The 22,352-nt window shown below is 39.1% G+C and overlaps 1 protein-coding gene and 1 non-coding gene across 9 annotated transcripts in view; both read right to left on the reverse strand.

Annotated features, from left to right (window-relative positions):
* Window positions 1-182: 182 nt before the first annotated feature.
* MYO5A (myosin VA) overlaps window positions 183-22,352 on the reverse strand; it is a 199,843-nt gene continuing 177,673 nt past the window's right edge. For all 8 annotated transcript variants that reach the window (XM_043918818.1, XM_043918823.1, XM_043918821.1 and 5 more), the window contains 8 exons: window positions 19,038-19,184; window positions 15,736-15,890; window positions 13,670-13,759; window positions 11,815-11,965; window positions 10,371-10,653; window positions 8,940-9,114; window positions 6,819-6,899; window positions 183-6,538 (listed from right to left, as the gene is read on the reverse strand). In XM_043918818.1, the coding sequence (XP_043774753.1) occupies window positions 6,386-6,538; window positions 6,819-6,899; window positions 8,940-9,114; window positions 10,371-10,653; window positions 11,815-11,965; window positions 13,670-13,759; window positions 15,736-15,890; window positions 19,038-19,184 (1,235 nt within the window). In that variant the 3' untranslated portion in view covers window positions 183-6,385. The remainder of the gene's footprint in view (window positions 6,539-6,818; window positions 6,900-8,939; window positions 9,115-10,370; window positions 10,654-11,814; window positions 11,966-13,669; window positions 13,760-15,735; window positions 15,891-19,037; window positions 19,185-22,352) is intronic.
* Window positions 17,865-17,971, reverse strand: LOC122705948. Its single transcript, XR_006344218.1, has one exon. It is a non-coding gene; the product is annotated as a U6 spliceosomal RNA (small nuclear RNA).

A 22,352-nucleotide genomic window follows, 5' to 3' on the forward strand; every position in this document is an offset into this window, starting at 1 on the left:
TTTGACCCATGTGTTATTTAGAAGTTGTTTAATCTCCAAGTATTTGGGGGTTTTCCAGTTGTCTTTCTGTCATTGTTTTTTAGTGTTAGTCTTTAAAAATTTAAAGGTGTGTTTCATAGCCCCAAATGTGATCTATATTTGTGTATGTGATGTCGGTTAATTTATGACACTAACAAAAATCCTTTACATCCATATCTTTATTTGAACAATATTAATAGCTAGGAGAATACAGCATTAATGACACACATTTACTAAGTACAACATCAGACAACTACAAATTTAGAGCATAAATGTCTATCTGATATTGTCTTGGTTTTTTCATCTTAGCACTAGGTGATATTTAGTGAAAACCTATGTTTCAAAGGCTTTTTTTGACATTAGGTGCATTATTAACTTATTTTTAAAAATTTCATGTGAGATATGCTAGGGTGAGTTTAGTTTAAAAGTTGGTTGATAATGCCTTTCACTTTTCAGTACTTTTGCTTCATTTTTCATGGAGGAATATTTCACCTAAGAACTTTTCAAAGATTAACTAGATCATGTTTCTCTATGTAGGTCAAAGTAGAATTCCTTTTCCAGATCCAACAAGGAAAAAGAAAAACTGCAATGTTCAATGCTATGGCAGTTAAAAGACATATCCATTTCACAGTAAGTTGAGAATTGAAGTTAGTAATTAAAATACAATACATTAAATGTCATAAGCTCATTTCTATGCAACACTGTTAGAGCAACTTAAATTCTCCAAGGAAACAAGAAAATCAATGTAATTCCTGGGTTCCACAAAAATACACAATTAGGATCATAAATTATAACACATATATCCACATTTGAAGGAAAAATTCAGCATATGTTGGAAAAATTAAATGGCTCAAGTGTTGTAGAGAGCCTGAAATGTAGGCTGTTTTTATAACATATAATAACAATAAGATATTTAAAACTATCGACTCTGAAAAATGTCATGAAAATGTATACTGACCTACTAAGCATTGAATTGTACATATAAACGTCAATTCAAAAAACATTTTCCTAGAAAGAAATGTTTTCTGTCAAATATTTCAAGCAACATTACAATACTAAGGAAATGGTATTCATATTTAGACATTGTAATGAATCTAGTAACACCCATTAAATTGAGCTAATGAGCATTTTAACTAGACCAAATTATAAAATAAAAAATGTATAAAATGTATTTTGGCAGATATTTTACATAGTGCTTTCCAGTTCCTGATCCATTGAGACATCTATTGTAATCTCGGTTTGACTTAATTTAGGGTAATACAATGAATTAGAATTATAGCACTCTTTCCTATTTTCACTCCAGTTTTGATATGGGTAAAGTGTTCTTACTTTACCCAAAAAAATTAATGAATGTCCATGAAAGGTTTTACAATTATACCCTTAGCCTAAGAAAACATCAGTTCAGTGGGAAACAAGCCATTTAAGAATTACCAAGAATCTAAATTATCTCTATATTTCTTTCATACGTTCATTTGCTTACTTGTAACACAGAGCCCCCCAAACTCAGGAAACACTAAGATCACATTTCATTGGCTCTGAGGTTGTTGCTGCCTCAGAGTTCCAATACGTGTTGGGAAATGAGAGCAAAGGAAGAAGCAACAGGAGGGGAGGGTCATGCAGAATGGGAAGGAAGAGAGGAGGCCACGCCCACCGACACCCTCACACCTTGTGAAACAGGGGAAGATACCTTTCCAGGCAAGACTTCCCCTTACAGAGGAGGAGTTCCAGAGAACTTAAGGCAGCTCTAGGAGGGAAGGGAGCAGGGGTTAAGGCGGCCCTCACAGCACAGCCTGAGAAGAAATCAATGCACTTATGCATACACAGTGCCTCCCTAACCTCTTGGCTCCAAAGCCAACACTGGCAGCATGTACACACTGTCGTTCAAACACACAAAGCCCTGGTGTGGCCTGCCTGGTAGACAGCCCTCAGCAGGGACCCAGCAACTTGGCCTGTGCCCTCAGGCTCTCTCCAGGCTGCTCAGCTAGCTCACCCGGTGGCTCTCATAGTGACTCTGAGGGCTGTGTGTTGACAGTGACCTTCTTCCTAACTGTTGGGAGGCTCTCTCCATTTCCTGTCAGGCTGGGACAGCCTGCTACTAAATAATGACCAAAACAGAGTCCTGCACCCTCCGGGGGGGTGGGGCACTGATCTATTAACAAAAGCCAAACCTAGTTATAGTTGGTAAAAGTGAAAGTCGCTCAGTCGTGTCCAGCTCTTTGTGACCCCATGGACTATACACTCCATGGGATTCTCCAGGCCAGAATACTGGCATGGGTAGCTTTTCCCTTATCCAGGGTATCTTCCCAAACCAGGGATCAAACCCAGGTCTCCTGCATTGCAGGCAGATTCTTTACCAGCTGGGCCACAAGGGAAGCCCAGTTATAGTTGGTAACTATGACAAAAAGGAAACCACAAGGCACCCGATCTGATCAGCACCAAGAACTTGGTACTCAGCGTTTATTCACCTCCCATAGGCCAGTAGCCAACTCTGATAGAGAAACAGAGTACCTTGTGCTGGGCCAGGGCACCCCATGGGTACCAGGAGGAACAAAATGGAACCTGGGGGCTTTCTCAAGTCTCCTGCCCCACAAGCGCTCTCACTGCCACTGCTGAGTGTGGAATGATGGCACAGCTTAGGCAACCTAGGCAACCTTAGTGAGGCAACTCACTTACCTCTGTCTCAAATTTTCACACACACAAGGATGTCAGTAGCTACCCTCCTACCTTCCAGGGCTGCTGTGAGGACACAATGAGGTAACAGAGCAAGTGAGCTGGAGTAAAGCACAGCCAGACACAAGGTACTGTTTCTACACTCCCTTTCACCAGGAGAACTGAAGGGCCACATGTGACATTTTTGCTTTGTTTTATGTTAAACAGTTGAAGTTACTGAAGACTGTGTATGTGTGGAAGAGAAACAGAGAGAAAAAGAGAATATGAGGACATCTCAGGATGGTGCCAGGTGCCCCTTCACCTAGGGTTACCAGGGAAGACATTTCTCACAACTACCACTATACTGAAATTCTAATAAAATAAATTAAACTGTGTTATTAAGAGCTTTGATCTATATTATACATAATCACTTACCCAGAAAGCGGCAACTTTCAATTATCCATTGAAATGAATGAAACAAAGCAAATGAGACAAACTGGCCCAAATCCCCAAATCTTCTCTCAGTTGGCTTTGGAATACATATTTTTTGTACTTCTGCAATTGAGGAAAGAAGTGTCAGGTGCACGGGGAATTTTCAAAACTTCGGAAGGAACCATGAAGCTACACTTCAAGGATTTTACCCCATGCTCATCTTTCCCCCTTCATTATAGTTTCTCTCAGGCAGAGCAAAACCTTAACCTGAAAGAAGGTACAAGAAGGGAAACTGATTCTAAGTTTTCAGGTTTGCTTTCCAAGGTGTGAGCTGAGTCTCCATGTAAGGTGAGTGGGGAAGAGACTACTGAGAAGTGGCTACTGAGACAAGTGAATTGTTTTCTCAAAGAACTCTTTCTTTGAGTTCCTATAGTGTGTTATGGAGGAATTATGAACAAGCGTATGAGTAGTAATGCTAAGAAATACTGCAGAGAAGTGAGAACAGTAAGAACTCATGTAAAAACTGGCCTGAAGGGAAGTCCTCAGGCAAGTGGGCAGAACTGAAGGCTGACCCCACCCACAGCCTTCAACACAGTCAGAGCAGGTGAGCAGACAGTTGAGGGGATACCTGGTTGAAGGAAGGGAAAGAATGAATGGATAAGTGAGTGGGTGGATGGTGTGGAGGGCAGGCAGAGGTTTGTTTGAGGCTGGGTAATAAGGTGTGAATGGACAGAGGGAAAGGTGAGGAGTCCTCAAAGAGGCCAAGGATACCCACAGTCAGCAGAATATTGTTGCATCTCCAAGAAACTAGGACACAGAATGACTTACCAGGATTTGGAGTTCTGTGGTTGTAAGGTATTTCTGTTCTGACTAAAGATCTTCAGGCCACTAAGAAAAATTAATTCAGATCCCCATCTGGGGTTCTAGATAGGGCCTGGAGGAAGTTGGAGCCCTGAAATAGCATAATCTTTGTGTGACCATCCCTGAACAGGAGAGCCTGTGGCTCGGGTGTGGAATAGAGGCTCTTTGTAGCAGAAAGATGGGAGATAGGAGAGAGAGAAAGGCCCAGACTAGACATGCCTCAGGATACAAGCTGTCTGTGGGAAAGACAAAGGGCTGCAGTGGCAGTGGAAGCTAGATCGTGAGCCTGAAGATCTGACATGACTCAGGGTGTGTGTGGAACATGCTACACAGGACTAACCTGGGAAAGGGCCTGGGAGGATTTCCAGGTTTCAGTAGGGGAGCCTACAATCACAGTGGCATTTGAGGGGACATCTCTCCCACCCAAGTCCCATCTATGTTCTTAGACTCTGACACATTCAGTACTAACTAGGTGGTTTCAAAAGTTACTGAAAACCACATTGACAACCAGGGAAAGTTGAGAGAATCCGAAGTAGCATTTTTGCTTGATTTTGCAAATGAATAAATGTATCCAATCTGAATACAGCAGTACACAATTCAATAGAAATTACCTGAACTAAATTTCTAAAAGCATGAATACAAATCATGTACATTTAAGAAAGATTATAGGTTCATAAACCTATGATTTTACATTTTATTAATCCCTCAAAATTAACATGCTTCAAACACTAGGCTAACCTTACCGAATACCTGCAGCTCACTTCTCTGTGGTCCAAGCACTCGGAGGAGAGAACTTCAGAAGTGGAAGGGACCTTAGGAACCGGCTGTCTAACCCTCTTACTGTATAAATGAGGAATTTGAGGCTCAAATAAGTTAACAGACAGTATTTATCTTTTAATAACAATCTTTATCACTGATTTGAAAATGTTTTACTTCCATTAATAATATTGCACATATTTTATAGATCATCTAACAGTTAATTTATACAAATCTATGATTGTAATTCCGAACCAGAGTTTCTAGTGAAAGCTAAGAATTTGCTTTTGCACAATCTGAAACATTTATTGTTTAAGATTTGTGGGACAAATGGTATGTTTACTTAGAATGTCAGAATGAAAACTTATAGAATCTGGGTCTTATTAAACCAAGTCCTCTGTAAAATTCAGCAATTTCCTTATATTTTTATATAGGTCAAAGTATTTCTAATATGATGCTCTGGAAAATACCTAGTGGTACTGAGAACATTTACAGAAGTTGCAAAGCCTAAAAAATGGAGTCAATTATTTATTATATACTTTCTTTTGCATAATTTATAAAAGAATCAAGATTTCAAGACCTGAATCATGAATATTCTGACAATCCTCTCTAGATAACTGAGATTAATTCTTAATAAATTAAGAAGAAAGAAAACCTGTCAGGGTTGAAAATATGCACTGCAGGAATCAGATCTAGTAACTAAAAATAAGTCACTTCACAGAACACTGTACCCTGATGTGATATCACCCAGGGAAAGTTAATGAGCACATCAATATAACACATCCTGAAAAAATGACATCAACATTAACCACTTTGCCTACTCCTATCCCTAAATGTCAAACGTTGTGTCATATTACTACATGACTTCCCAGTGTCTGCTACTTGTGAGGGTGAATCTGTAGATATGTGCACGTAATCCAGTTAAAACTAATCTGATTGGACTGTAAACAGAGTTGATAAAAGAGAAGCTTATTGTTGTAGTGCCTAATATGAATATCGCTTACATTTTAAAGAACATAGTATGTAGCAGCAATTTAAAATGCTCAGTAAACTACAGTACAAATGGACTTCCATGCTCTAAGCAAACCAACATTCTCTTAATATCTCTACATCATAGTGACACATAGAAGGGAGCTACTTGTCCAGTTACTTTACATAATGCCAGTTTATTTGTTTGTTCCAGTTTGACATTATCAACATAATTGATTCCTAAGCTGGTATGATATGTACTCGGTGGTGATTTTTCTTTCAATGCTTCTGGTTAGCACATAGGAGGTTCCTTGATGGCGCCTTCTTAACAACAGCTCATATTCATATCTGGAATCAGGTTTTTTATATCATTTAGATGCAGTGATAAGGATTTAAAATAAATGCTGGCAGCTGAAGACACATTTTTTTTTTCTTTTCTTCCGTCATTCACCTGCACGTCAATGGCAGACACCTAACTGACCAAGGACAAGTGTTGTTATGAAGGTAACACGGCACAAAGGAACCTATATTTCTTTCCAAGATGATGAAAAGTATTCTAGGGGCAGTTCTAGTCAATAATCCTTTATTTGGGAGATAATAAGTAGTATCTTTTAAAATGTGTTTTCAGTAGCTCACTTGAAATAATGGGTTCTTATTTCAGGCAAGAAATGTATTGTCAATATTTGCCTTGATATCACTTTCAGACCCGTGATATGAATCCCAGGCCCAGGCTGGCTGGAATCTGGATGGTTTCTAGCGCAAGGGAAGAGGGGTTAAAAGGAAAGGTGACAGGAAAGATGTGCTTTGCATCCATGAGTAGTTGAGGAGAGTCTTTCCTGTCTCGTAAACGCATCTGAGAAAATAAAAGAAAAAAAACCAGAACATCAATTCTTTGAATCTATAAACATTTTTTTGGACAAAATTCTACCAAAAACCCTCAATGAATGACAAATGTTTATACTTGTTTTAAAATCACTTCATTTCCCCAATAAGTTATTATAAAAAAATTAATGCACTATGAAAATGATACAATAATATAATAAAAACTGCATTATCCTTCAATAAATTATAAAATTTCCATCCAAATGACTGTGTTGGTAAACTGAAGCAAAAGGAAGCCTGGGAGATCTTACCTGTATAGTACGAATAAATGACACAGAAACTCTTTCTTCAAACTCATTAACCGGTGTATACAGATTCAACACTTTGACAATCTGGCAGAAATAAAATGATCAAAATTTTTAGCATATTATCAAATACATACATTCCAGGTCCCTCTAATCAGGAAAATGAAAAGGATCTCTGCCTATTGCTTTCAATTCTACTCAGGGCTTGGTTAGGACAAGATGGGAGAGGGAGCTATTCTGAAGGCACATTTACCTTTATTATTTAAATTTTTACAATAAGAGTATATTAATATAATATCTGTACATTTTAAGAGGCAATATAAATTTGAAAAAATCATGAAAAGTAAAAGTACTCCCACTCTCATGCTCTCAGTCTCTCAAAGTAACAATAGTTATCAGTGTCCTGAGTATTCAGCTAATTACTTTCTATATATACTCTATGTATAACCTATGTAAGATTTCTATGTTTTGAGATAAGTGACAAACATTTAAAAAATCCAAAAGTAAGCACAAAAATAACTAGGCAAAAGAAAAGTGGGCATGTTTATGCCCGTGCCTTGCCTCACGCTGTGGCCACTGTCCTCCAATGCCATTTCCATATTTTCACTGCCTTAAATTCAAGACTCTACCTGAATGATTAGTTATTGATCCTCAGCACCATTTGGAGTTCTCCCACTAGCTTATTAGTGCTCAGGGCTTAACTACCTACCGAGGGCCTAGCACCAGCCCTGGGTTTCCCTAGCCCTGTGGCCAGCTGTGCTAGGAGCTGGCCCCACCAAGACATGGGGCAGCAGAAACCAAAGGAAGCAGGGTGGCGCAGCCAACCAGGCCAGGGGCCAACCCTGCCTGCTAGGGAGCCCACAGTAGAACTACTGCGGCCCTGTCACAACAGAACGGCCTGTACAGCCCACATGAGGGGGGGGTACCCCTGGGCACAGAGCTCTGGCGACCAGAGGGCCCCATGCTTCGGAGGCCCACAGGATGTTTCCTACATAAGGCCACTTCTTTAAGATTGGGAAATGTAACCAGCGGACTTAATGCATAGAAAACAAACAAACAAACTGGGAAAAATGAGAAGACAGGAATATGTTTCAACCAAAGGAATGAGACATAATCTCAGAAGTACTAAATGAAGTGGAGATGAGCAATCTACCTGATAAAGAGTACAAGGTTATGATCATAAAGATGCTCACTGTACTCAGGAGAAGTAGGGATGAACTCACAAAGAGTTAGAAAATATAAAGAACCAGAAAAAGCTGAATAATACAATAACTGAAATAAAAAAAAGACACTGGAAGGCATCAACAGTAGACGAAATGATACAAAGGAGTGGATGTGAGGTGGAAGACAGTAGTGTAAATCAAATCACTGAAACTTTATAGAAAAAAGAATGAAAAGAAATAAGGATGGTTTTAAGAAACCTCTGGGACAACCTAAGTAATACTGAGAACAAGCAGTTGGTTGCAGAGGGAAGAGACTTGGGGTGTTCAAAACAGGTGAAGGGATTAAGAGGTACAAACCTCTAGTTATCAAGTAAATAAAGCATGAGGGTACAATCTACAACATAAGGAATATGGTTTATAATATTGTAATAACCTTAAATGGGGACATGTGGTTGCTAGACTTATCATGGTTATCATTTCATAATGTATGCAAATGTCAAACCACTGAGTAGTATACCTGAGACTAACATCATATTATACACCAACTACATTTCAATTAAAAAAAGAATTATCTTTCTTAAATAGATAAGTCTAAAGAATCATTCAGTTATCAAATAATATACAAGACTCTTTGGAGTTCAAGCTCCATAGAGTATATAGAAGGTATACTCCATAAAAACAGAAACTTTGCCTTGTTTCTGTTTTTATCTGAGTGGCTGGAATGTTACACAGAACAGTGTAGAGAATGGATAAATACTTACTGACTGTTGAATGTGCATGAGTATGACTAGTACTGAAATATACTTTGTGGTAAAATCTCCTGTCTTCAAGATCTACAGTATTGATATATGTCATCTCTGACACAGATGAAGTTAGCTCAGAGACAAGAGCAATAACTAGAAGCCTTCGTGACTTCCCTAAATGTTACCTTTGATGAATTTTATAATAGGGAAAGTTGCCTTACCTGGGCAGTAGTTAAAGCATTGCACATGGAACAAATGGCTTCTGCGTCATCATCTGTTTTCTTTTTCACTTGCAGAAGCTGAGCAGCCTGGATGAGAGGCTCCAGGGTTTCCTTAGCCCCACTGTTCATCAAATTCTTGTCACGCAGCCATTCTTCTAGTTGACTGACATTGTACCTATGTCAAAAAAGGGTTGAGGGGGATGCAAATTTACCGAATGTTATCATAAATGTCTTAATTTTTCTGTGCATGGCTTTGTTAGGAATTTCAGTTGAATTCTGTTTTTTAAATCATTAGCTGTGCTTAAAAATTTATCACTATAAATAATCAGGTTTATAATCATAATCATATAAGAGTGAGTATAATTCTAGAGACTATAATTCTCTTTAATGGAAGACAGAAGTGTAGCCATAATAGCAAGTTACAAAATAAGGTGTGCTAAAAAAAAAAAAAAAATAGAACACATAATATGGTTGTGTCCTTATTAAACAGCAGAGCAAAAAACATGTTACAGCTTTTTACAACTTGAGAGGAGAGAACTGACAATCCTCTAATACTCTCTGTTCCTTATGTCAAACTCCAAGCTAGTGGACATAATAAGATCCCTACCCTGTGCTCTGACCCTTTTCAGGGAAGAGCCTGGATGATGGAGGTAGTGGCCTGAGGAAGTTTAGGGATGTAGGCAAGAAGGGCAAGTGAGGGCACAGGAAGAGGCAAACAGAAAATATGGAGAGAGACACAGAAACTACACAGATGCTGAGGTTTTAAGAGGTGGCCAACCAAGTGACAGCAGTTTGCAAAATAGGAGTCAGATAAACGGATCCACGCCCAGGACTTAGTAATCAGGCAAAGAGGGGCTTCGCAGGCGTAAACAGAGCTTGCAGAGAAATAAGTTCAACTATCTGAGTGGAAGGCATTGCCTTCTGACTGCTGTCTACAGTGGACATGAGTCAGAATGGAAAATTTGGAAAGAAGGTAAATTTCCTAAGATTGAGTAACTATAGACTTTTATAGGAGAAATACTTTCCCCCTCTCTTGGTGAATTTTCTAGCTGTTTTAAAATAAATTATTTGCCAAAAAAAAAATTCTATTATGCTAACAAGGTTATGCTGAGGAGCAGTTGGACAAAACTGAGTGCAGCTTTCCTTAAAATGACAGGGGCATATTCCAAACATCAGTAAAAGATTTACTCCTTCACTGAGTTAACTTTACACGGAGCCGGGTTCCAACAAGCAGAGGCTGAAGGCACGCTGGGAGCAACCACGCGTGGCAGTGGAGGAAGTCCAGCCAGGAGGAGGAAACGGCTCCACGCCCGGTCTGCCCTTACCACTCACCTGGGGGGCTTCAGACGTCAGGTGCCTGCGCCGCACGTGAGCCCCAGCAGACTGTTAGGCAGCCCGAGAAGGCCATGAAAGGTGTTGGAGTTCGCTCACCTGATCTGCATGCCTTTACTCCAGGAGCACATGTCCTTCCGCAAGAGGAGGTTGTTCAGGGTGACGGCCCCCACGATGTAGAACATCTGCTTGACCACCTGCTTGATCAATTCGGGGTCCATGCCGTGCTGACACATGACCGAGTGGAAGGAGTTGAGCTGTCTCAGGATGGAGTCCAGTGTGTAGGTACCCTCGTCAGCGATGCTGGAGGTTCGCTTTCTTAGCCCTGTGGGCTTCACCCCAGAGACACCCTGAATGGTTTCATGCTCCAGCATTCCGGAGACTAAAGGAGAAGTTCGTACGTCAGAGAAGAAGATTTTGATGCAAACACACGCACATGCACACATACACACACATAACTTAGGAAAATGACTTGAGCATCAAAATAGAGGGAAAAGGAAGTACAAGTAAAAGGGCATCTGGATTTTAAACTTTAATGAAAGAATTATCCTTAAATGTAAAAATTTACTATGAAATTTTAATGGATTATTTTCTAAAATATGAAACAATAGTCTTAATAGCACATGTGTAGTTTCTTGGGAGGGTTTTAGAGAGAGAGGTTTTTAAGAGAGAGGCAATTAGGGAGAAGATAAGTATTTTCCAGTAGTATCGAACCTCAGAAGCAAACAAATCAAGTAGTAAGAAAAGGAGGAGCCAGGCAGTGGTCTTGGGAGAGGGCAGTCACATGGGGCTGGAGAGCTGGGCCCTTCCTTGACCTGAGCTTCCCTCAACAGCTTCGCACAAAATCAGCAACCTGCAATTTTTACATGCCCCCTAATTCCAATTTCACACCTGCTACACTTTTCAAAGGAATATAGGTAGCATGATATGTACATACATACCCAGAGTGAGTGCACACAAATAAAGAGAGGTACATGGAATCTCATATACATAGACACACACACTGATCAGTTGCTCATCCAATGAGAAACTGCAACTTTAAACCAAATTGCCTTTAACGATTCCACAGGGGCCATGAGATGAACAACTCAGCATGGAGTGTCTGAGACCTGTTTTTGCTGCCACGGTACCTTCCCAGCCCTGTTACTATAGCCTATCAGGTAATCTGCAAACCCTTCTCAGTCTCTTTAGTTTTAGTTGGGTCCCTAGAAAGTTCTCTGCAGTAGTGCCCTTGATGAAAGTTTCAAGTATTTTTGTTTTTGAAAAGTGGACAAGGTTTGAGGTCTGTTGCTGGATATAAAGCATAACCCAATCTTAAGAGAGAGGCATTACACGTTAGAGAGGGAAACTATTAATAGTCCTGCCATTTCCATCACGTAGAAGCAGGGATTTTGATGTGCCCCAGTTAGTCACGGCTGTGGTTCTGAGATTCCTCAGCTAATTTTGAGACTGAGTCTTACTACTTTACCTTCCCCATATGAATACATGCTCTGATACAAGTGCCACGAGACAGACCTGGACGTCAGCAATGCCCGGGACTTACCAATCATTGGCTGAAGGATGTTCTCTAACACCCGCACAAGCTGCTGGTAGATCTGAATTGCCAAGTCACTGAGCACCTGCCGGTACTCAGCCAAGTCAAAATTGGTGAGGCAGTGTTCATTTTGGCGAGAGGTGTTGTGTTTCATAAAGCCCTAGAGCCATAATACAGAGTTAATGACATACATGAAATAAAATGTCTCCTGTCTGTTTAACTCTCTCATTTGATCAACATCCTCATGCTCTTTTTTACCTTTCTCCTAAGAGTTCCCATCCAGCCTCCACATAAGTGCCAGGATAATCCTTCCCAAATTTTGTGTGTTTGTTTCTATTATGTCCCTGCTTCCACTTCTTACCAGCATTTGAATAATATCTAAACTTGGCAGTCTAGCATTTAAGCCTTTCTACCAGCAATGTCAATGAAATAAGATAGGGGAACTCAATTTGAAAAAAAAAAACTAATGAGTGTTTTCACTTATGAAATAGCTGGTTTACTGCCAAACACTAAATTATGTAAAGTACCAATCTCTTAACTTCAGTTCATTAAATAGAGTCTTGTTTATAAATTCTGTACCTGAAGGACATACATAATTTTCTTAAAATTGGTCATTTCTACAGAGACTGGTGAATAAATAAAAAATTTTCCTTTATTATATTTTATGGTATTCATACAGGCTTCGCAGTCCAAGCTTAGAACGGAATCTTTTGATGGTATGTGGTAACACGGAAAGCCAACTGTACAGGCAGGTACTTTTGATGGATTCTGGCCACACTCAAGCATCTGCCTCTCTACAACTTACTTGACAACATGGTCTAGAACTGGGGACTGACAGGACAGTTAACAGGCCCTCTGGAGGATTCTGGTCTGTCAGTCCCACCTGCTCAGGGGCCATGTCTTATTCATACTGTATTTCCCGTCATTTGTCAGGACAGTCTTCTGCTCCAAGCCTGTGAGTGCTGAGAAAGTGGCCACTGCTCAGCTTCTCTGCCTGTCCTGACAGCAAAGGATGGGGAGGCATGAAAGGCAGCATTTATGGGCACAGCTCTTGAAGGTGGGCAGACCCAAAATCCTAGCTCAGCTCCTTATGGCTGAGAAGGCATGGGCAAAGTGATGAACTTCTTTGAGTCTTAGTTTCCTCATCTGTAAAACTGGGTTAGAATTCCTACCTCACAGAGATGTAAGAATTAAACAATGTAATATATAGTGAGTGCTGTCTGATATATACTATGTGATAGTTGCTCAGTCATGCGTGACTCTTTGCAACCCCATGGACTGTAGCCTGCCAGGCTCCTCTGTTCATGGAATTCTCCAGGCAAGATTACTGGAGTGGGTTGCCATTTCCTTCTCCAATATACTATGTAGCCATTAATAAATAATTATAAATATGTAGTTTTGAAACAGGAAGTCTATCAACTAACTGATGAACACATCACTATAAGCAAAAGCAAAACATATTTTTGGAAAAATCTTGAGATAGCTTTTAACATGATCACTTTTAATGTACTACAGAAAGCTAAAATTGATTCATTTCTTTGAACAGCTCAAGGTATCAATCCTTGAAAACCCCATTTTCACATCTTAACAAAAAGTTTCAGTGTGATAATTATTCAATGACCAATGCTCATTTTATTTCTGCTGTGCTTTCTCATAATACAAGCTATCAGAGGGAAGAAACTATGCCAATTCCCAAGTCAGTTTCATAAATAATGAATGTCAAATAGAACTATAAACTGTCAAGTCACTTCTGAATTCAGGTTTCTAAATTAACAAATGACTAAACATTTTGTGCTTTAAATTTTTTCTTTAAAAAGTTCAGAGAAAGTATAGCATGCTGGTTTTGTAATCAAGGTTTTCTCACCTCTTCTCCACTGTACTGCTTCAAACAGTGCAAAAATCGGCATGTGTTAGAAAGCCAAAAGGAGACGGTTTCAAAATCATCGCCTCTTTTCTAAAAGAGAGAATAAGCCTAAATTAGTTTTTTCCTTATGGAAACAAAAGCCTGAAATAACTGAATAGATACTAGAAGGACCGTTTCCTTCACTTATCATTAACAACAATTATAAAAATCAATCACATTACAGTTGTAAAGCCTCATGTTGCTGCTACAGAATTCAACCACTGAATTCATTAGTTGTTACCTTGCTTGGCATCTGTTTTCTTGCCATTAGAAAGTGATGCCCATTCATTCCGTTGATAATAGCTTAGTAGTCCCTTTAGTCAGAAAACAATTCACCAAGTCTTGCTTACCCAAACTTACTTCCCTGGGGGTTACTGAAGGGAATAAGAAAGGACTAAAAGTACAAAAGAGAATCACAAACACTGTGAAGCACTAAAACCCAGATTAGGTTAAAAATCTTGTCAGTGATTAAGATACAATTTCTGAGGAGCGAATCAGACATGGGATGAAGGGAGCCCTGTGCAGAGCACTGGACAGTGTGGCTTTTCATCAGTACTGGGCCACATGTCAAACAGGAGCTCTAAATCAAAACAGGACACGAGACAAATGTACTTCAATTTAAAAAAAGGATATTCTAAAAGAGTGTTATGTTCAAGAATCTACACTTTTTACATTTTTTAAATATTTTAATTTTTTCTAAAGTCTTTATTGAATTCATTACAGTATTGTTTCTATTTTATGTTTTGGTTTTCCTACAACAAGGCATGTGGGATCTTCGGTCCCTGACCAGGGATCAAACCCACACCCCCTGCATTGGAAGGCAAAGTCTTAACCATTGGAAAGTGGAAGTCTTAACCACCAGGGAAGTCCCAAGTATCTACTCATTTTAAATCTTTAAACAATCTGGTACAATAATTAGTCAAATTAGATAAATTTCTTCTTGTAATTAAGATGAGAGGGAGAAAACTTCGTGATTTGGTTTTGCTATCTTCATAGGTGTTAACTTGAGAAGTAGTAAAATTCATAGTCTAATAAATGCAATATACCATCAATATACTAAAAATTACATGAGCTCCATTCAGAAGACATTCATCAATTTTTTAATGTTAAAATATTCAGAAACTCAACACTTCAGTAATCACTGTAGAATGTAACCGCACAGAGTATCTGTGCAGTAGGGATTGAGAACCGTCACTAAAAGTTATGACCAGGGGCTGGGGGAGAGTGTTTAATGGGTACAGAGTTTCAGTTGGAGAAGATGAAAAAGTTCTGGAGATGATGATAGTGATGGTTATACAACAATATGAATGTACTTAATGCCACAGAACTGTGCACTGAAAAATGGTTAAAACTAAGAATAACGTTCACTGTTTTTCTAGGTTGTCAAAAGGATGATTATGCAACGTGACTCAGTGATTACTGAGTTATGTAGGGCTTTCTGTTCTATTATGTAACTTCGCTGCCTTTTCCAAGTGTTTCCTCTCTGATTAGTATCTATGTGCTGCTGCTCACATGAAACCAGGCATTTCAGGTAACAAGGAAAATTATGGGGTGAGCTGGAGAATAATGGGAAGAAAAGTCAGAAGAGAATTTTAAATATTTTTAAAAATTTTAAATATCAGACAGCTTTTTATATGAATGGGCTAGGTATTCCTAAACATTTTTAATACCTATTTTAACTATAGCATCATATTCCCTGTATATATGAACTTCATTAAGTATTTTTAATTCAGTTCTGAGACAGACCTCAAAGCAGACTATTTCTATGAAGAAACTTCGTTTACTTCACAACTAAATGTAAGTATATTGAATTAATTTTTATTATTGTTCAATGTGAGCCCTGTTTTGAAAGAAAGCACACAGACACATTACATAATGAATATTTCCTATAATGGAAGGTACCAGTTAAGACTAAAATGTGGCCATACTGGCAACTTAGCTCATGTCTAAGGATGGAAAAATAACCTCTGTATAGACCCTGTCATCATTAATATTCATTACGAGAAATCTGTTGAACATTAACTAACCTTTAATACTTTTTTGATGCTGTTAATTGTTGATGTTAGCAACGACCTTACTTTCTGATCATCATTCAGGTAGTCAGCATGTCGAACACACATAAACAGGATATACGCTGGTAACCCTGGAATCAAATTGACAGCTACACCACGTGGCTTCAGTTCTAAAAAAGAAAAGAGGAAAAACAGTCTTATATAACTTTGAAAGTCTTCATAAGGAATGCTTTTGGAGATATAAAGGCACAGTTCTCATGTAATAGTTCAATCATTCGGCGTTAATAGGTCATGTTTTTAAAAAAGCATATTTTAGAGTAGAGGATTTCTTGACTGTAGGGACATGAGAATATTAGTTGCTTACACAATGACAATTCTCAAATGTCTATCTCCTGCCCTGACTTTTCCTTTGAATCTAGGCTCACGGAACAAGTGGCTTTTGACATCTCTGCTCAGGCCTGTCCCTCAAATCCCATCCCCCATGGAACCTGCTCTTCCAGGAGCTGTCCCATCTCAGTAAGTGGCAGTCTCTGCCTTCTAGTTTCTCAGGATACAAACCTTGTCATCATCTTTGTCTTCTTTCCTTTTCTCACATCACACATCTAATCCATCAACAAATCCTGTTGGCTCTACACATAAGACATGTCCAGAATAATCCTGTTACTTCTCTACCAGCTCCCCTAGTCTAGGCCACCACCATCTTCTCCTGGATCCCAGTGAGAGCTTCCCAACTGGTCTCCCTGACTCACCCCTCGATCCTCAGTAGTACAGTTTCCACACAACAACCAGAGTAATTCTATAAGAAAATGTAGTCAGATCATGTCACTCTTGTTATGAAAATCTTCCAAGTAGCTTCTCATCTCACTCATTTGTAAACCCGAAATCCTCACCATGGCTGTGTGATCTGGCCTGCTCCCCTTTCCAGCTCACTGTGCTCCCCCATTAACTGCGTCTCCTTGTTGCTGGGTTGAAGACGCCAGGCATGTGCCCACCCCAAGGCTTTCTGTCTGCAATGTTCTTTCCTCAGCTATCAGCAGGACTTGCTTCCTTACTTCCTTTGGTCTCTGTCCAAAGGAGATCACCTTGTCAAAGAGGCCCTTCCTAACAACTTTATATAAATTCATACACCTGCCTTCCTTGTTTATCTTTCTCACTCCCTTATTTGTTTTGTTTTTTTTATTTTTTATTTTATTTTATTTATTTATTTTTTGTGTGTGTGGTTTTTGCATACACTGACATGAATCAGCCATGGATTTACATGTGTTCCCCATCCTGATCCCCCCTCCCACCTCCCTCCCCATCCCATCCCTCTGGGTCTTCCCAGTGCACCAGCCCTGAGCACTTGGCTCATGCATCCAACCTGGGCTGGTGATCTGTTTCACCCTTGACAGTATACTTGTTTCAATACTGTTCTCTAGGAACATCCCACCCTCGCCTTCTCCCACAGAGTTCAAAAGTCTGTTCTGTACATCTATGTCTCTTTTTCTGTTTTGTATATAGGGTTATCATTATCATCTTTTTAAATTCCATATATATGCGTTAGTATACTGTATTGGTCTTTATCTTTCTGGCTTACTTCACTGTGTATAATGGGCTCCAGTTTCATCCATCTCATTAGAACTGATTCAAATGAATTCTTTTTAATGGCTGAGTAATATTCCATGGTGTATATGTACCACAGCTTTCTTATCCATTCATCTGCTGATGGGCATCTAGGTTGCTTCCATGTCCTGGCTATTATAAACAGTGCTGTGATGAACACTGGGGTACAAGTGTCTCTTTCAGATCTAGTTTCCTCAGTGTGTATGCCCAGGAGTGGGATTGCTGGGTCATATGGCGGTTCTATTTCCAGTTTTTTAAGGAATCTCCACACTGTTCTCCATAGAGGCTGTACTAGTTTGCATTCCCACCAACAGTGTAAGAGGGTTCCCTTTTTTCCACACCCTCTCCAGCATTTATTGCTTGTAGACTTTTGGATAGCAGCCATTCTGACTGGCGTGTAATGGTACCTCATTGAGGTTTTGATTTGCATTTCTCTGATAATGAGTGATGTTGAGCATCTTTTCATGTGTTTGTTAGCCATCTGTATGTCTTCTTTGGAGAAATGTTTGTTTAGATCTTTGGCCCTATCTTTAGATCTATTAAAAAATATGGAATGCTTCACGAATTTGCGTGTCATCCTTGCGCAGGGGCCATGCTAATCTTATCTGTATTGTTCCAATTTTAGAATATGTGCTGACGAAGCAAGCACCCCTTATTTGTTTTTATCTACCTCCCCCTACCCCATGGAATATAAACTCTTTGAGAATAGAGACTTTGTTTATTACCCAATACCTAGAAAATGCTTAGCACACGGTAGGAATGCCCCAAATGATTATTGAACAGATGAAATCTTTTTTAATTCTATGCTTAAAAACCAGTGGCTTAAAAAAAAAAAAAAAACCAGTGGCTTCTTACCATTTTTTCAAAATGAAGATCACACTGAAACTTAAGCACCTCTGCATCTATATATAGTTCTAAGTTTAACACCACGAACTCTAGGAACATTAAACCACTGCCAATCACACTGCTGCCACCCTGGCACCTGGGGGTAGGAATGCTCTGCAAAGGCTGAAAGGAGAGGCTTGTAGTGTTTTGAGCTCACAACTTATGGGCTGCATACACTCCTGAACTATTTCCCATGCTCCCCTAAAAAGTCTTCTTGCAGAGCCAATGGGCTCAAAACCAGACTCAAAGGCCTTCTGCTGCTCTAAAGGGCTTCTTCTATTCCCATCTCCATTGTCCAGTCAGTCCTCTCTTTCCACTGCTGGAATCTTTTCCTTAATTCTGTTCCTTCCCTACTAATAAACTGTTTTTCCTGACATATTTAGTTATATACCTTCCTAGGGAAGTAAGGAACAAGAGAAATTGAGGGACTTAAATGGCCTAGGGCAGGGGTGCTCAACTGCAGCTAGCTACACGTCAGAAGCCCTTGAGAGAGAAAAAAAAGAACTAGGGACATGGCTAAGTTCTTTCCTCTAGACATTCTGATGTAATTAGTCTGCAGGGGGGAACATACATCAACACTTCTCAAAAGCTTCCTGTAACGGGCAACAGGAGCTGAGAAGGCCTCACGTGACCCTAACAGGCAGTCCTGGCCGGCGTCCCTGTAGGGTGACGGACAGCCACGATGGGGTCAGAATGCCGCGGCAGTACTGCACACAGCATGCAAGGCTGACCAAAGAAACCAGTGTGAATATTTAATAAACGAGTGACTAGTCTCTCCCACCACTGACACGTACCAGAAAGACCTTTCATCTCACACAGGAAATACTTGCCCAGAATCAGATTCTTCACAAGTTTTTGCTCATCCTCCTTCTTGTATTCCAGCATTCCTTGGAAATCCTTTTCTTTCCTGGGAATGTTGACTGGACGAATGGGTTCATCAATGATCTGTCCTGGCGATATGTTCTCCATCTGGCCCACTTTATTAGAAACAAAAAGAAGGAAAATGTTTTCCAGGTAGAAAAGATGAGTGGTTTCATGTTCCTATTAATTTTAAATGAACTCTGTAACAACAGAAACTTGCCATATTTGCCACTTAATTGCCCCTTCTTTAAGTGATTTTTTTTTGGTAAAACTGGATGGATAGATGATAAATTTATACGTTAATGTCACTGACAACAACTAGTACTTACTACTATCAACATTAAGAATCTTACTTGATTCAAAAGCATCTTTTTGTGATACATTTTATTTTGTAATAAGATTAAATGTCCCCAAAGTACGTGGCTGAACTTATTAGTTAACTAACCAGTATCAATCATAAGTGTCTAAATATATTTAGACTTTAATTCATAGAAGGAAATTCAATATTCTATAGAGGCACCCCTCATTCCCAAAGACACCATGAGCAGATAAAACAACCTGTATTTAATATGTTTGTGTGTGTGTGTGCTCAGTTGTGTTTGACTCTTTGTGACCCCATGGACTATAGCCTGCCAGGCTCCTCTGTTCATGGGATTTTCCAAGCAAGAATACTGGAGTGGGTTGCCATTTCCTTTTCCAAGGGATCTTCCAGATCCAGGGATTGAACCCATATCTCCCGCACTACCAGGAGGATTCTTTACCACTGAGCCACCTGGGGAAGCCTCTGTATTTAATATTAAAATAATTTCCTAAATTTATTCATTTTTTTGTTTGTTTTTAGTAAAGTGTTAAAAATTCTACCACAAAGTTGCAACCAAAAAGGTACAACCACTGGTGAACAACCCTTTCAGATGTTAAAAATAATCACTATTGTTGATGGCAGCTGTGAGAAAAGAACTTGGGGTTAAAAGAAAAGTCTCCAATTTCATTTCATCTGGGAAATGCAAGGTAACGTGAGTTACAAGGTGTTTGTGGAGCTATATGCTAGCAAGCACATTTTTAATTCTCTTATCTATAAGAAGAGGAGCAGTTAAGACATCTATTTAAGCGCAGATTAAGTTTGAGTTCAGAGACTGTTGGCAAACAAAATGCAGATCAGATGCATTAGAAAGTTCTATCTTGCTGAGTCCACAAGGTATAGTGCTTCTCCTGTCACTCTGGGCAATTTCCTGTGTTAGTTCTGGGAAGCCAGTTCCACACACAAGGTTATCACAGAGAACAGCAGTACCTGCCAGCGCTCTTGCCCGTGTGGCAGAGAGCCTGGTGACACCTTGTCCACCTCACGCTGCGGCATCACACATCGGGGCTATCAGCGCTGAAAATCACCACCATCTATCAACATTATGATATCTAAAGAGTGATCATACTGTAACTGGACAAATCAGGGCTGTGGCCACCTCCCATAACCTAGTGTTTCAGATGTATGATACAGTCTGGAACCACAGGACTGACGGAAAAATGCATGCATCTTCACAAGAGATATGAGATTCAAGCTATGTAGTTTTACATAAATTATTTCTGGAGACAGTTTAAACACAATACCAGGGGGATGTCAGAATCAGCATACAATGGCCCTCACAGCTCCTGTATATGCTCTGTATGTAAAGCAAAATAATAGAATCCCTGCCATCTATGAACTAGTTGCTTTGAGCCACAGGAACAATTCTATGAGGGGAAACTGGAAGGAAACAGATTCAACGTATTGATATTAAGTTTATCAACAAATGCGCATATGTGGATTCTGAATAACTCAAAATGTTTTAAATGTTTTATCATATTTGATTTTATCATATTTGATTATGACATATAGTATTATTTTATATAACACCAAGGAAGGAAAAATACTGCCAATTAAATTACAACCTAACAACTGCTATAAGAGACATCATAATTTCAGAGATGTTAAAATGTGAAAAATTGTGCGCCTCAGAATTTGTGAAATATAGTGACTATTTTAACTAAGAGATTACATGTTTTAAAAGAAAGCTTCACTTTCCTTTCACATATCTCTAAAGAAGATATTTTTGGTTCTGTACAAAAATGCCAGAGATAAAATTTGCCATATTTTCATTAAAATTTTCTCTGTCTTTGAATTCTTGTCAGAGATTAGAGTCTTTACAAAAACTCACAGATAAAATATAGATATCAGCTCAACATAATCTTGATTTATTTAACAAATTATATATTAATTAAAATGTCAACCCTTATGTAGTATCAGGAAAATATAAAACCTGAAAGAGAGAAGCCAGAATACCACACGGTTTTTAAAGACTCAAGGGATGCTGGGGGTCATTTAGCCCAATGCTCCATCTAATACAGACATCTTTCTAAAAGATCTGAAGCAATACCTATTTCTATCATTTAGATTATTTATACTTGAGAGAAAAACATTCCTGAACCTTTTTATCCTAGGAAAAGAAAGGAAATTGGAAGATTTTCTCCCACTCACTTTTGGTACAGGGAAGATCTTGATCTCAGGTTTAACTGAGACAGTCAAATGAATTACTGTAAGAAGAAAGAGTCTGTTGAGAAATACAACACAAAGGAGAGGAGTCAGTGGTCCTCAGAAGGCATGGATTCTAGCTCCACTTTGGCTACTAAGTGGCTGAGACTTTGGAAGTCACCGTTTCTGGGCCTCAGCTCCATTCTCCTATGAAGTAATTAACTGATTTCTAGAATTCTTTTAGGTCTAAATTCCCTGACTTTATGAAACTTGAGATAGAACACCCACTCCTGGTAAAATATAGCACAAAGCACATCAAACTTTGAAACACTCTTGATTTAGATATATAATTTCTGCTAAAATTAGGTATGTTGGCATTAAAAAAAGTCTTAGAAGGTATCTAACATTGTCTCTCTAATTAAGTGGAGCCCATAGGAGGAGGTAAGTCTTGCTATTTTCAACCAGAAGAATTTAAGTATATTATTATATATTTAGAAAAAATAAGAAAACTTTTAGCTATTAGAAGGTGCTTTGCTATACAAAGTTATCAGTGTTTTCTACACACTGTGGGGATAAGACAACAGGAGACAAAGGTGTGGGAAGAGCTTGTAGCCTTTATGCTCTGCCTTGGGGAGGGGAAGGACACCGCATTCAGTAAGTGCTCAAGACGCATAAGCCAATTTCATCTTATTCTGTAGACGTGTATCATTTATCTCAGTTTTTAGACTATCATGTCTTTTTTGTTTAATCTATGAATTGCCTTCTCAAATGTCCTTATATA

The sequence above is a fragment of the Cervus elaphus genome, chromosome 12 (genome assembly GCF_910594005.1).
Source record: "Cervus elaphus chromosome 12, mCerEla1.1, whole genome shotgun sequence".
In the NCBI taxonomy this organism is placed as follows: domain Eukaryota; kingdom Metazoa; phylum Chordata; class Mammalia; order Artiodactyla; family Cervidae; genus Cervus; species Cervus elaphus.